This window comes from Schistocerca serialis, chromosome 10 (assembly GCF_023864345.2).
Source record: "Schistocerca serialis cubense isolate TAMUIC-IGC-003099 chromosome 10, iqSchSeri2.2, whole genome shotgun sequence".
NCBI lineage: Eukaryota > Metazoa > Arthropoda > Insecta > Orthoptera > Acrididae > Schistocerca > Schistocerca serialis.
In genome coordinates, this window is record NC_064647.1 from 63,003,866 (window position 1) to 63,020,777 (window position 16,912).

Below are 16,912 nucleotides of genomic sequence, written 5' to 3' on the forward strand. Positions count from 1 at the left end.
GCGGGATGTGAGAAAATCTGGAATTCATGGTCGAGCAGCTGCTCGTAAGCCACACATCACGCCGGTAAATGCCAAACGACGCCTCGCTTGGTGTAAGGAGCGTAAACATTGGACGATTGAACAGTGGAAAAGCGTTGTGTGGAGTGACGAATCACGGTACACAGTGTGACGATTCGATGGCAGGGTGTGGGTATGGCGAATGCTCGGTGAACGTTATCTGCCAGCGTGTGCAGAGCCAACGGTAAAGTTCGGAGGCGGTGGTGTTATGGTGTTGTCGTGTTTTTCATGGAGGGCGCTTGCACCCCTTGTTGTTTTGCGTAGCACAGGCCTACACTGACGTTTTAAGCACCTTCTTGCTTCCCACTGTTCAAGAATATTCGGGGATGGCGACTGCATCTTTCAGCACAATAGAGCACCTGTTCATAGGCACGGCCTGTGGCGGAGTGATTACACGACAATAACACCCGTGTAATGGACTGGCCTGCACAGAGTCCTGACCTGAATCCTATAGAACACCTTTGGGATGTTTTGGATCGCCGACTTCGTGCCAGGCCTCACCGACCAACATCGACAGGCTTTAGCGACCGACATCGATACCTCTCCTCAGTGCAGCACTCCGTGAAGAATGGGCTGCCATTCCCCAGGAAACCTTCCAGCACCTGATTGAACGTATGCCTGCGAGAGTGGAAGCTGTCATTAAGGCTAAGGGTGGGCCAACACCATATTTAATTCCATCATTACCGGCGGAGGGCGCCACAAACTTGTAAGTCATTTTGAGCGAAGTGTCTGTATACTTTTGATCAATAGTGTAGACAGTAAGAAAAGGAAACATCAAACTACACGTGCCACAAGCGGCGGGATGTGGCCTATTCAGGCAGCCGTTAATCGTTCTGCCAAAATGCTGCTTGCGTCCCTTCGGGATACGACAGTCTTGCTAATATGGAATCAATGGTTTCAGGGGGACCATATTCAACGCCATGTAGAACTTATTGGCTCCACACGACTTGTACCTGAGAGAAAAGACGTCGTGTTCGGCCATGTAGAATCGGACAAGAAAGTCACTTGTTATAAAACTGAATTATGAAAAATAAGTTTTAATCTGATCTTCATAAAGGACGTAAACTGAAGGAATGTTAAAGAGTAGGCAGTTCTAAACTCTCGGAATATTTTGTAAACTTAAGTAAGAAAAATTGATGTGATCGTGCTGCAGTAGGTGAAATGGCTTTAGTTTATCGTGCTGTAAGGCGTAATTTAAGGTATTCCAGTATTGACTGTGAAAACTAATTTGCACTAGCGTAACCACAAGCGTAAAAACGATGAGGAAGAACGCAAGACTAGAGAAGGCGGTGAGGCGACTTCAGCCTTGACAAGGAGCGCATCAAGACAGGGGCGACCTCTGCAAGAGGTGAATACAAGCGCCGCTCCTGCCAGCCTAGGCGGACATAAGTGGACGGTATTCGCAGAACATTAGCAAGGCCTAGCAGATAGTGCTACGAGGACAGTTATTAATGATCCATATCCATTGCCTGTTTGAACATTGTATACAGCAAGGACTCTGGTTTATGTTGCATGTCGCCCATCACTTGTGACACCATTGTTAATTCAAGTTAAGTACTGTCAATCTGCTTTATTGAAATAAAACAGCTGATGCCATTCGCTTGAGTTGTTGTATAGCATTCCGAGAATGTAGCATCCCTTAGGCAATCTATACGAGACGAGTGGGCAAAAAACCCCACAAAATTAGTATCCCATATTTTCGCCAGTTCAAAAGTTAGTTCGCAACTGAAATGTGGATGTAGAAAGCAGACTGCTCATGAAAAATGTGCTAGCTCCCAAGAATGTTAGTCAGACTTTTTAGAAGTTCTAATTAGACTACTGCCCATTAAAACTGATACACCAAGAAGAAATGCAGATGATAAACTTGTATTCATTGGACAAATATATTATGCTAGAACTGACATGTCATTACATTTTCACGTAATTTGGATGCATAGATCCTGAGAAATCAGTACCCAGAACAACCACCTCTGGCCGTAATAACGGCCTTGATACGCCTGGGCATTGAGTCAAATAGAGCTTGGATGGCGTGTACAGGTACAGCTGCCCATAAAGCTTCAACACGATACCACAGTTCATCAAGAGTAGTGACTGGCGTATTGTGACGAGCCAGTTGCTCGGCCACCATTGACCAGACGCTTTCAATTGGTGAGAGATCTGCAGAATGTGCTGGCCAGGTCAGCAGTCGAACATTTTCTGTATCCAGAAAGGCCCGTACAGGACCCGCAACATGCGGTCGTGCATTGTCCTGCTGAAATGTAGGGTTTCGCAGGGATGGAATCAAGGGTAGAGCCACGGGTCGTAACACATCTGAAATGTAACGTCCACTGTTCAAAGTGCCGTCAATGCGAACAAGAGGTAACCGAGACGTGTAACCAATGCCACCCTATACCATCACGCCGGGTGATACGCCAGTATGGCGATGACGAATACACCCTTCCAATGTGCGTTCACTGCGATGTCGCCAAACACGGATGCGACCATCGTGATGCTGTGAACAGAACCTGGATTCATCCGAAAAAGTGACGTTTTGCCATTCGTGTTCCCAGGTTCGTCGATGAGTACACCATCGCAGGCCGTCCTGTCTGTGATGCAGCGTGTAGGGTAACCGCAGCCATTGTCTCCGAGCTGATAGTCCATGCTGCTGCGAACGTCGTCGAACTGTTCGTGCAGATGGTTGTTGTCTTGCAAACGTCCCCATCTGTTCACTCAGGGAAGACGTGGCTGCACGATCCGTTACAGCCATGCGGATAAGATGCCTGTCATCTGGACTGGTAGTGATACGAGGCCGTTTCGATGTAGCACGGCGTTCCGCATTATCCTCCTGAACCCACCGATTCCTTATTCTGCTAACAGTCATTGTACGTCGACCAACGCGAGCAGCAATGTCGCGATACGATAAGCCGCAATTGCGATAGGCTACAGTCCGACCTTTATCAAAGTCGGAAACGTGATGGTACGCATTTCTCTCCTTACACGAGGCATCACAACAACGTTTCACCAGGGAACGCCGGTCAACTGCTGTATGTGTATGAGAAATCGTTTGGAAACTTTCCTCATGTCAGCACATTGTAGGTGTCGGCACCGGCGCCAACGTTGCGTGAATGCTCCGAAAAGCTAATCATTTGCACATCAGAGCGTCTTCTTCCCGTCGGTTAAATTTTGCGTCTGTAGCACGTCATCCTCGTGGTGTAGCAATTTTAATGGCCAATAGTGTAACTTGGGGCTGTTGCATATTATGTGTAACTGCAATGTACCAACGTGAGCTAGAAGAAATGGTCATTAAAAATGCCGAAAAAACTGGCAGCTATAGTGTATCCAGAGAAGACCACTGGCCTGTTTTAACAAGGAACGTGATTATGGATCCAGGGCCCAATTTCGATGACCCTGTTCCCGCCGCCGTCGTAATTGATGATGTCATTGGGTCAGCACGGGTAAACGTAGAGGTCTTTTGCGGCAGAACCGTATGTTTCAGAAGGAGCGGTGACTGGCGTGCTGCAAAATGCTCGTGCCTGCACTAGCAATGTTGAGTCCACGCGGGATACGATGGCGGATGCGCAGTGACCAATTTGCGTCCAAAGCGCTGGACGAGTTCATTCATTTATTCGGGAGGGGGTCCCCCTTTCGGTCGGTCGGCGATGACAGAATAGAGGCGCACGCACTACAATCTTTCTCAGTCGATTTTATAGAAACTATACGCTAAAAAAAAATTTATTTCTGCTTTACTTGTAGCTTTACATGTCAGGTTCATTATGATGTGCCTATCTTTTCAGCACCTCAAAGCCCTCCGTTGCCTGAGCAGCACCAAATGGGGTGCAGATCGCTGTACGCTGCTGCAGCTCTACAGAGCCCTCCCTTGTCCAATCCCGAATTGACTGTGGGAGTGTGGTTTATGGTTCTGCAGCGCCTTCAGCTTTGCTCTTACTCGACCATGTGCACCACTGTGGGGTTCGATTAGCGAAGGAAGCTTTTAGGACGAGTCCGGTTGCAACGGTACTTTCGCGTTCTCGTCAATACGGTTAAGTTCTACCACCGTAAAGACGGAAGATCCGCGATTCGGAATGTCAGAAATGTGCAGCAAGTAGCGACAGGAACACCACCACAAAATCACGCAGCACTAACACTCCAAAACCATGGACTCTCGGAGAGAGATTTTAACCGTGTTCAACCCAACGGTAAAGTATCGAACTATTTTCCTCCGAATCATTCAGTTTGGGGGAAAAACAGTGAGAATAATTACTTTTGGAAACCTTTAGTCAGACAAAGCCTGTTATAACAATAAACTGTTTCGCTTAATAAAACGGCCGCCAGCCCATATCGGGCACAGTGTCTACACAAAAAGATGAAGTCAATTTCCGACACTGAATAAATAACTACTTTCACTTACTACGGTCACTTGGTAGTAAGTACTACGAATTCCACTTTCTGTTACTTATGGAATTTATCACTATACTTCAGTAATAATTTAAAGAAGACACACACATATTTCAACAAGGATAAAAAAAATATTAAACTTATAGCTATCATTCATATGACTATAGCTACTATTTGACACGACTAAATTTTCATTTCTTTAGGACTGTTATTTGTTAACGTTTTACTAACACCAATATTTGTCTGGCTTTCTTTGACATGGAGCAGCAACACGAACAATTACTGTTAAGATTGTTGCAGTTAAAGAATTATGTTACTTTACTTTCAGAAATGTTATTGAAAACTTATTCTCATGATCACTCAAAGCGTTGGCCCTTAAACTGATACGTGCAAACTTTAATATTTAACAATGATTTTTCAGAATTTACTATCAAACAGTACTCTTGCCAGTAATTTACTATTGTTCAAGCTTCAATAAACATCAGGATACTCGGAATAAATTCGTTTAGGTAAGGACCCTACTGAGGTACATGACACAGGAAAATGACGATTAAACACAAAGGTACATTTAACACTTATATTCCACTGATTGAAAATGGATGGTTCATACTGTGATACACTTCTAAATAAAGTACTTTGCCTGTTACTGACGTCGAAGGTGGAGTGGACATAGCTTTGTCTTCCTCCTGGGTCCGCAGCTCGTGGTCATGTGGTAGCGTTCTCACTTCCCGCGTCCGGGTTCGATTCCCGGCGGGGTCAGGGATTTTCTCTGCCTCGTGATGACTGGGTGTTGTGTGATGTCCTTAGGTTAGTTACGTTTAAGTAGTTCTAAGTTCTAGGGGACTGATGACCATAGATGTTAAGTCGCATAGTGCTCAAAGCCATTTTCTTCCTCTTGGTGGTGACGATAAAATTGCAAATTTCTGAGCTATTAATTTATTGCCGTACTGCGCCAGTCATGTAGAACACGTCTGAGGCCAAAAACCCAGTCTTGCAGGTAAATTCGGGGCCTGCAGTGCTTGACCAACGTAATGCGTGTTCACCACTTGCAGGGCAGCTACCGACTCGCTGAGCCACTTGCGCGCCAGTTCTCACTCGCGCGCCACACCACCTTTTCCATTCCACCACAGAACGGAGTTCCGTTCTACCTATGATCCCTACATCTTTTCAATTTACACTTCTGCTTACAAAAACCCTAAATATGAACCATCTACAATTGCATGACAGCATATACATACAAAATTCACATTATTAATTACAGTTGTACTTGAAATATTACATAATTATTTACAAAATGTGTTTTAATACATTTATTCCACCTACGTGAAAGAGGTTATTTTAAATAGATAAACTAAACTTAACAAAAGCTTACTCTCGTTATAGTATTTGCTTAATTTTTCAATTTATGAAACAAAAAAATTTTAAAATATACAGAATAATGGCAGTATTATATTTACAATAGCATTACACGGTGACCAGCATACTGGTGGAGCCTGGTGTCCCTACACTGCAGATCAGATCTTAGCAACTGCTCGCAGGTTATTCAGCACACATTCGTAGTTCCCCTGAGCATCCGAATTACCGTCTCCTTTCCCCGCCCGCGGCAGTCCATCTCCCGCATCGGCGGCCCAGATCGGGGCTAACGGTTTGCGGTCACGTGCTGTCCCTTCTCTCCGAACTGCAGTCCTTCTCTTTACCACCTCTACTTGCGGTCCGTTCACGTACGCCTCAATAGTGTACGATTCGCCCGCGGCTTCGTTTGGACCTTTCACATGGCCCTAAGGACTCCGTTAACCCTGCGTTTCTCTGCTGTCACTTCCTCTCAATTCTAGACCTGTACCGGGGCTCTGAAGTGGTTTGCACCGACGGCTCGATGGCTGATCGTAATGTAGGCTTCGCATATGTTCATGGAGGACATATTGAGCAGCACTCCTTGCCAGTTGGCTGCAGTGTTTTCACTGCAGAGCTGACGGCCATATCCCGTGCTCTCGAGTACATCCGCTCATGCCCTGGCGAGTCATTTGTCCTGTGTACTGACTCATTGAGAAGCCTACAAGCTATCGACCAGTGCTACCCTCACCACCCTCTGGTAGCGTTCATTCAAGAGTCCATCTATGCCCTGGTACAGTCCCGACATTCCGTGGTGTTTGTGTGGACCCCAGGATACGTCGGAATCCCCGGCAACGGACTTGCCGACAGGCTGGACAAACGGGCGACGCGGAAACCGCTTCTGGAGATAGCCATCTCCGAAGCTGACCTGCGTTCTGTCTTACACCACAGGGTTTTCCGGCTTTTTGAGAAGGAAAGGCATAACAGCACGCACAAAAAACTGCGTGTTATTAATGAGACTATGAATGTGTGGAAGTCTTCCATGCGGGCCCCTCGCAGGGAATCAGTTGTCTTCTGCCGGCTCCGCATTGGCCACTCTCTTCTGTTTCTAGCGGCTCTCTGTAGTTTTCTTGTCCTCTTTTGTTCCTTTCAGTGTTCGTTGCCTTCCCTTCGTTCTTGAGGCTGTTCCTTTCATTCCGTTTTGGTTATATGTTTCATACGTTTTATTCTTACACTTGTGGCTTTGTTTTATTAGGAACAAGGAACCGATGATCTAGTAGTTTGGTCCATTCTCCCGCCTTTAAACCAACCAACCAACCTACATTAATCTACAAGGAGACTAAATTGAAAAATAAGTACTTCTTTCCGTTCCGAAAACTTTTCAAACCATCCTCGTAAACAAAACCTAATACTATCAATAAATTTATTAACAGTTTCAGGAAGAAAGGAAATTTCCTTCCAGAGGTCCACAAATTTCAGATTACAAATTTTTACCCAATGAAAAAAAGAAACTATAGCCAAAATAAGTCTCAGACTTCAGTGTGTGTCCACGCTTCACCAAAATTTTTAGTAAGTCGATTGAAGTAGAAAAATTTAAACGGTGGAGCCACACTACAATAATTAACGTCTGTTCAAATTTATACACAATGTTCAGCTAACACTACCCAGACAACAATAATTAACATAGCAAGCACAATAAAACAGAACGGAACCTCTGCGGGGTTCAAAGGCGGCTAACACAAATCCGAAATATTCCTAACCTGACACACAAAGCAACAGGTAATAATATAACCGTCAAACAGTACATTTACGATTACGTCGGATTGTTGACAGCTCGAATAATAATCGGAAAGAGTAAATTATAACTTCCTACGGAGGTTGGAACTTAAATAGTGGCAACTATTGATTCACGACCGACACATAAGAGTTACATGTTTGCACCTGTTACTGTCCTTCAAAGCAGTCACCAGCGTTGTGCAGAACCCGTTGCCAGCGATGTGGAAGGCGTAGTATACCGTTAGCAGAGCCTGTTCTGTTGATGGTGCGAATGGCGCGGTCTACTGCCTGTCGAATCTCTGGAACAGTTCTGAAGCGAAATCACAAGGACTCAAGTCCGGGGAGTACGATGGATGGTACAGTACTTCCCAGTGCCGTCGACCGAACACAGCAGCCACAGCTTGCGCTGTATGCGCCAGCGCATTGTGGTTGAAAATGATGAGTGGTTTGCGCAGAAAGTGTCGCCGCTTCTTTCTCAAAGCTGGTCGCAGGTGATGCTCCAAAAACGAACAGTAACATTGTGCACTGACGGTGGCATTCGCTTCAGAACTGTTCCAGGGATTCGACAGGCAGTAGACCGCGCCATTCGCACCATCAACAGAACAGGCTCTGCTAACGGTATACTACGCCTTCCACATCGCTGGCAACGGGTTCTACACAACGCTGGTGACTACTTTGAAGGACAGTAACAGGTTCAAACATGTAACTCTTTTGTATCGGTTGTGAATAAGTAGTTGGCACTATTTAAGATCCAACCCTTGTATATTTGACGCTGCTGTCGGACCGCGTAACAAGATCACTAAGGCAAGGTCTAAGGCTATCATCAGACCAGCACTGGCTCCGAATTAAAAAAATTCATAGCTTATTCCATTCACCAACGTGTTTCTAAGAACCTGCTCGTGATTATACGCAAAAATTGTCTTTGAAACGGCCACACAATCCGGGATTTCAGACACACCAAAATACCCAAAGAATTTATGCATGCGCCAAGAATAATACCTTGTATAAGACGGTGCGTAAAAAAACACCCTTAACAACGCAAACCAAGAACTATATGTCAATCCACGAGCACAGAAAATTTCAAGGCACACTAACAGCAGTCTATTAAAGGAAATGCACCATCTTTCAAAACAAGAACAAACAAGTTTAACACAGCGTTTTTAGAGCACCATAGACCAGGTACTAACTAGAGGTAGGCACTCCTGCAGTAAACAATACCTATGCAGAGTGGCTGTTGTGTACACAGTTCCGCGAAGTCAGCGCATACACAACTTTCCCTCTAGAGCGCGGCCCACTAAGCACAACAGCGCAGGCGCAGCGCTTGTCCGTCTCCGCACTACGAGATGGCGCTGCCTTAGAGACGCACCAAATTCTGCTTCCGCCGATCCCCGTATTAATATGTAACGCAGCCAACGAGATTGCTGCTAACGTAGAACCTTTTCTCCTCGCGGATCACACTCGCGCAGTGATACATGAACTCGTGAGGTATTATAACGAGTGTACAGACCTCCGATTTGTCAGAGTTCTACATTTGTCTGTACCAGTCTGCATTAGTCTGTACCAGTCTATGGTCAAGTTTCAGTCTGCGCCTAATAAGATTACCATATTCCTGTACATAGCCATGAAGATGTATAGACACTTTTGTCAAGTATCAGAGATATATGTGAGAATAAGATTAACGTACCAGTACCAAAGGAACTTCAAATTGTCAATTGTAAATACCATCCAGATCAAAATTAAGTAATTTTATGCTTGTTATTATTTTAATAAATGTGTGTGAAAATTAATCAAGTTCTGTTTAAAGTTGGTCACCGTCAATCCGCTATTCTAAGCGTGCATGTGGCATTTCTATCGTCTGACCTAACGGCAGGAGATAAACACGGCACGATAAGACCACGAGACATATTGCTGACACTCGCCTACTTCGTTAGAGCGACGAGTCAAATAATCTGATGGTGTGTGTACTGAAGGTCTTACAGTACGGACACCATAGTGGCGTACTGATCTCCACTCAGCAAACCAAGTACCGAACCAGAGTAATCACAAGAGTAACAGAAAGTTAACTCACTTGGTAACTTGAGTAGAGAACAAAATATATGTTCTGTTGCGATGGGCGTTTTCTTCCTGGTGTTGTCTCTCACTATTTTCAAAGTCGTTCAGTGCCCAATGCTTCACTTTCTTCATTAATAAGCATTGAAGCCACAGACTCCAACCTAAGTAACATCATGACTCATATAATTGGAGAAACTGAAACATAAACAAAATCAAGTTACGCAATGGTAAATCACAACCTACATCATTAATTTGCTAAAACCAAACGCTAAGCAGGAAAACCCACAGTCTTGAACATCCAGATAATACGCAACAGTAGCAGCAATATAATTTCAAACAGAAGATACCGAGTCCACTGTGGCCGGTGTTACTGAACACACATCCTCAAAATTCCACAGCCAGTAAAGTGTGTCGGTCGCGCCGTTTAAACAAAAGACGCCACCCTCACAACGGCCATGAGCTTTCTGCCAATCGTACAGTAAAACAACCGCAGCGCATCCATATAAAGCCAGTCCATAAACAAGAGAAACACAGGTACACACCCGCCAGCTGATCAGCGTTAAACTGAAGAAGTCTTTTCCAGGGACACACCAAATGATGCAGGAAGCCTGCGGTGATGAGTGCTTTAGTCGTACGAGTCTGTACGAATGGTTCAGACAGTTCAAAAGTCCAGAATGAGATTTTCACTCTGCAGCGGAGTGTGCGCTGATATGAAACTTCCTGACAGATTAAAACTGTGTGCCGGGCCGAGACTCGAACTCGAGACCTTTGCCTTTCGCGGGCAAGTGCTCTACCAGCTGAGCTACCCAAGCACGACTCACGCCTCGTCCTCACAGCTTTACTTCTGCCAGTACCTCGTCTCCTACCTTCCAAACTTTACAGAAGCTCTCCTCGGGCGTGAATCGTGCTTGGGCAGCTCAGCTGGTAGAGCACTTGCCCGCGAAAGGCAAAGGTCCCGAGTTCGAGTCTCGGCCCGGCACACAGTTTTAATCTGCCTGGAAGTTTCAGTTTAAAAGCCGCCGGACGGAAGTTAATAGATGAACCTCGTTCAGGACGCCCTTCGACATCTATCGAAATCGCTCATGTCAGGAACGTCAACGAAATTGTACGTTCCAATCGAAAACTGACCTTCCGAGGGGTTGCATAAAAATGTAACATTCCAGCTGGGTCCTGTCATGAAATCCTGACAGCATCTTGGAACGCATCGTGTTGCCGCTAAGTTCGTCCCACGGCTCATGAGTCAAGACCTGAGTCACCCGCTATTTGGTTGGTGCGTGACTATTGAACAAAAAGCGGAATCATTGTGCCGCCTCATCGTCCATACTCTCCAGACGTGGCTCCTGCGGACTTTTTTTAATATCCAAAGTTGAAAACACCTTTGAAAGGACGAAGATTTACCACGATAGACGGCGTTTCGCACGATATATACACTACTGGCCATTAAAATTGCTACACCACGAAGACGACGGGCTACAGACGCGAAATTTAACCGACAGGAAGAAGATGCTGTGATATGCAAATGATTAGCTTTTCAGAGCATTCACACGTCCTGACATGAGGAAAGTTTCCAACCGATTTCTCATACACAAACAGCAGTTGACCGGAGTTGCCTGGTGAAACCTTGTTGTGATGTATCGTGTAAGGACGAGAAATTCGTACCATTTTTTCGGATGAATCCAGGTTCTGTTTACAGCATCATGATGATCGCATCCGTGTTTGGCGGCATCACGGTGAACGCACATTGGTAGCGTGTATTCGTCATCGCCATACTGGCGTGAAAATGTAATCACATGTTGGTTACACGTCTCGGTCACCTGTTGTTCGCAATGTCTTTGATAAAGGTCGGATTGTAGGCTATCGCGATTGCGGTTTATCATATCGCGACATTGCCGCTAGCGTTGGTCGAGATCCAATGACTGTTGGCAGAATACGGAATCGGTGGCTTCAGGAGGGTAATAAGGAACGCCGTGCTGGATCCCAACGGCCACGTATCACTGGCAGTCGAGATGACAGGCACCTTATCCGCATGGCTGTAACGGATCGTGCAGCCATGTCTCGATCCATGAGTCAGCAGATGGGGACGTTTGCAGGACAACAACCATCTGCACGAACAGTTCGACGACGTTTGCAGCAGCATGGACCATCAGCTCGGAGACCATGGTTGAAGTTACCCTTGACGCTGCATCACAGACAGGAGCACCTGCGATGGCGTACTCAACGACGAACCTTGGTGCACAAATGGCAAAAAGTCATTTTTTCGGTTGAATCCAGTTTCTGTTTACAGCATCATGATGGTCACATCCGTGTTTGGTGACATCTCGGTGAACGCACATTGGACGCGTGTATTCGTCATCACCATACTGGCGTATCACCCGGCGTGATGGTATGGGGTGCCATTGGTTACACGTCTCGGTCACCTCTTGTTCACAGTGATGGCACACAGTGCACGTTACATTTCAGATGTGTTACGACCCGTGGCTCTACTCTTCATTCGATCCCTGCGAAACCCTGTATTTCAGCAGGATAATGCACGACCGCATGTTGCAGGTCCTGTACGGCCTTTCTGGATGCAGAAAATGTTCGACTGCTACCCTGGCCAGCACATTCTCCAGATCTCTCACCAACTGAAGACGTCTGGTCAATGGTGGCCGCGCAATTGGCTCGTCACAATACGCCAGTCACTACTCTTGATAAAACTGTGGTATCGTGTTGAAGCTGCGTGAGCAGCTGTACTTGTGCACACCATCCAAGCTCTGCTTGACTCAATTCCCAGGCGTATCAAGGCCGTTATTAAGGCCAGAGGTGGTTATTCTGGGTAATGATTTCTCAGGATCTATGCACCCAAACTGCGTGAAAATGTAATCACATGTCAGTTCTAGTATAATATATCTGTCCAATGAATACCCGTTTATCAACTGCATTTCTTCTTGGTGTAGCAATTTTAATGCCTGGTAGTGTAATAAGAGGCATACCACGAGTGCGTCCGAAGTGGAAGCGGCATTGGGACCGGCGTATGAATTGTGGAGAAGAGTATTCCGAAGGAGACCATGCACAATAAATAAAAGGTAATGGTAGAAAAATTTTGTGGAACAAGTTCCGTAATTTTTTGAACAGACCTCGTAGGTACTTTATGTTAAGATCCTTGAGTTAAAAGTAGGACAGTGTGTCTTTTTTTCCTTCATGACAGTGCATCAGCCTGTTACCAATCTGAGAAGTTCCTGGGCGTCCCAAAAGTTGTGAAAATCCAAACAGCTTGAAGTTTTACGCTTGGCGTGCATGTAGTTTCTACAGAAAAATCTTACTTTTTATCCCCATTATTCCTGCGTGCCAGCTTGATCTATGGAACACGGCTGTGGTGGTGGACTTTTTGGCAGGACTGTCGCTGCAGGCAGTGGACACGGAGAGCGGGAATTTGTTGGGAGTCAGCCTCAGTCGTCTGCACCAGCCGGGGCTCGAAGTGGAGGCCGTGAGGAGCGCTGAAGCGTGTCCGGACCCTGCCTTCCGCAAGATTCTCAGGCTCATCGCGTTTGTCGACCTCCAGGTTGGTTCACAAAGTCACGGTCTACCTGCACCCTGAGAGTCTTCATCCAGCGGGAACACTCCCTATGCCAACAGTAAGGTGCTGAGCCGCGGCGAAGACGCCATCCAAATGACCACAGCATAAAACATCCTGCTGCTGGGAGAATGGCGTCACCAGTGGTCGATGCTACGTTCTACAATATGTTGTCTTACATTTGCATATTGCACTGGTTCTGGTCGTTTCAAAGTGTTAATCCTGCCTTTTCCTCTTTCCTGATGCATACTCTGTCCTAATGTGAAAAATCATGTTAGCATTGTCACCTTAAAATATGTTTTCTTTGTTATTACGTAAGTTATTTTATGAGGCATAGCTTGTCCTTTGACAGAATATGTTTCTTTTATTTAAAACGCAGATTTATAATATACAGAACAAATGCATGGAAACATTACAAACACACTCTAAAGTAACTGAAATCCTTAACTTAGTCGAATTAGGGGTCCCCGATTTTGATGCTTAGTTTATTGTTAACCTCACTTCTGCTACTCCTCATGACTTTGGTCTTTCTTTTCTCTACTGTCAGACCACATTCTGTGTTCGTTATTCTGGTCATTCCATTCAGCAAGTCTTGCAATTTTATCTCACTTTCACTGAAGATAGCAATGCCATCGGCGAATATTACCGCGGATATTTTTTCAGCCGGAATTTCAATCTCACTCTTGAAACTACTTTGTTTCTGTCACTTCTCCTTCGATGTACAAAACGAATACTAGGCGCAAATGGCTGCATCCCTACCTTAGACTCTTTTTAATCGGTGCTCTTCTGTCTTGACCTTCCATTCTTATTGTTCTCCCTTGATTCCTGTGAATATTATGAATTACTCATCTTTGCCTGCAGCTCGTATATATTTTCCGGATGATTTCTAATATCTTGCAGGATGTTACGAAAGCGCTTTTTAATTCGCAAAGTCCAGTGAAGGAGCCTTAATTTATCCTGAGCCTTGCCTTCATTATTGATCGCAAAGTCAGAACTGCGTCTCTATCTTCGCCTTTTCTAAAGCCAAACTGGTCATCCTCGAAAAGATCTTCAGTTGTCTTTTCCATTCTTCTCTTAGAAATCTTATCTACAAACTAGATGTAAGAACTGTTAAGCTGATTGTGCAATAGTTCTCACATTCATCTGCCTTTGATATCTGGAGGTATGTTACCTATTATCGTCTGCCTTATTTGATAGCAAGCCTTCCAGAGCTCTGTTAAGCTCTCACCCTACTGCTGGATAACTTATATCTCCCACAGTGACGCCCACTTCTTCTTGTGACACACCATCAGACAGCTGCTTCCCCTTGCAGGGGCCCGCAGTGTCCTCTTCCCGCCCGTTCACTCACTCCTTTTGTGGTGGCGCCCTCGCCACTGGCGTGTCTTCATCGCCACTCCCCTCCCATCCTCGTCGCCACTGTGCAGCCTTGTACCAGGGAAGCAAGAGTTATGGGTGGCTGGTATCTTAAGTTTCTACAACACAAATGCACACGTGGATCAGCATGGTTTTTTTTATTTACATGAACAGATAGCTGCTACTTAACTTTAATAGAGCCCATGTGTTGTGGTACAAGCTCATCAGTAAATAGTCCTCTTGCAGACAATATCGGTAATCTTGCTGTTATACAAACCTGCCCACTAGTGTCGTCAGTACGCACTGTGGCAACCTGCGATGTGAACTGACAGATGCCAACTGAAGTAGTCAGTAAGACAGTGAGCTATTGACTGAGCGACTGAGGCCCCTCAGTTTTTTTTACTGTACTTCAATTCCCCATCGGTGTGGGCTGGCGGCAGCATATGCGCTGCTCTTCAGCTGAAAGACAAAGAACAAACAATAGAAGACATTTAAAAATAACAAAGGAGAAGACATGGTGAACATAGATATAAAACAGGGGAGTATCGTGGAAGACAATAGACAAAAAAGGGGCGACTGTAAAATGGACATAAAAAGCGTAAAAAAGTAGTGCACACAAAAACCACACACTGGAACAATTCAAAGAACACAAGGCGCAGTATGACCGGAGCATAAAAGTAATGACAGATGGCATAGCACATAACGAACACTGACAGTAATGCTAAGTACACGGCCAGCACACAATTAAAATCACACCTCTCGACGCACAGAGAAACAGCACTAAACACAACACTGACGATGATCAAAATGGAGGATCTGCCAGGCGCAAGGAGATGAGGGAGAAAGGAAGAAGGGAGGGAGGAAGGGGAAGAGAGGGGGGAGATGGGCGCGGGGGGGGGGGGGCGCTGAAGAGGGCCAGGTACGGGGGGATGTGGGAGGGAAAAAGGCGAGGATGGGGTGCAGGGTCTCAGGGGGTGCAGAAGGAGGAAACTCCGCTTTAGGAGAAGGAGGAGAGAGGAAAAAGGGGGCCCTGGGGAGGGGGGGGGGGGACAAGGCCAGGTTTTAGTTGGAGGGAAGGGTAGATGTCATGGCGAAGTTCATCATCTGGGAGGGAGAGGTGCTGGAAATCGCCCTGATGAAGGACATGGAGGGTGTGGAGGTGGAGAGAGGGAGGGATACAGCGATAGAGGTGCAGCAACAGGTGGGGGGGTGGAGAGGAAGGAGCAAACCGGGAGCTGGGGGGGGGGGGCATCAAGCCTGCAGACAATGTAAAGGATGCAGAGATTTTGGAGGAACAGGAGGGGGTGAGGGAAGGGGATAAGTTCAAACAGGAGCCGTGTGGGGGAAGGAAGGCGGATGTGGAAGGCAAGGCGGAGTGCATGGCGTTCGAGGATTTAGAGGGCCTTGTAAAAGCGGGTGGGTGCGGAGATCCAGGCAACGCTGGCATAACAGGATAGGACGGATGAGGGATTTGCAGGTGTGGAGGATGGTGGAATGATGCAATCCCCACCCCCCAGTCAGTGGCGATGGTCTAAATACTCGCAGTCGAGAGGGCGTTGGTGGCAGGTTGCTTGTGAGTCTGTCTTTGGCCTGTCTCGTGACAGGCACACATTGATCCAGCGCCTACTGTCGATCTTCGCACTACAACTTTCCTGAGCGGTGCGCTGGCCACAGCTTACGCCAGCACACCTTTTCCTTCCGTTTTTAACATGCAGGCTCTTCTTTATAGTTTCACCAAGGGTTGTCCGACTTTTCTATATGCTGAAATAGTCCTTCTGACAGCCAATTTATTTCCTATTTCTTCACATTTTTCCAGCAGGCATGGCGCTGTTGCTTCCTCACAATAATTAGTGACTTTATTTCTGCATTGTAAGGCAATAAAGCTAAGAAATATTGTGCATGTACTTCTTACCAATTTTTCCTCTGTTCAACGAATTATACACTCCTGGAAATTGAAATAAGAACACCGTGAATTCATTGTCCCAGGAAGGGGAAACTTTATTGACACATTCCTGGGATCAGATACATCACATGATCACATTGACAGAACCACAGGCACATAGACACAGGCAACAGAGCATGCACAATGTCGGCACTAGTACAGAGTATATTCACCTTTCGCAGCAATGCAGGCTGCTATTCTCCCATGGAGACGATCGTAGAGATGCTGGATGTAGTCCTGTGGAACGGCTTGTCATGCCATTTCCACCTGGCGCCTCAGTTGGACCAGCGTTCGTGCTGGACGTGCAGACCGCGTGAGACGACGCTTCATCCAGTCCCAAACATGCTCAATGGGGGACAGATCCGGAGATCTTGCTGGCCAGGGTAGTTGACTTACACCTTCTAGAGCACGTTGGGTGGCACGGGATACATGCGGACGTGCATTGTCCTGTTGGAACAGCAAGTTCCCTTGCCGGT

The 16,912-nt window shown here is 46.2% G+C and overlaps 1 protein-coding gene across 1 annotated transcript in view; it reads left to right on the plus strand.

Moving 5' to 3' along the window:
• Nucleotides 1-16,912, plus strand: part of LOC126425279 (arylalkylamine N-acetyltransferase 1-like) — an 84,761-nt gene that overhangs the window by 48,129 nt on the left and 19,720 nt on the right. Inside the window, exon 3 of the mRNA XM_050088252.1 lies at nt 12,963-13,129. Within this exon, the coding sequence (XP_049944209.1) occupies nt 12,963-13,129 (167 nt within the window). The remainder of the gene's footprint in view (nt 1-12,962; nt 13,130-16,912) is intronic.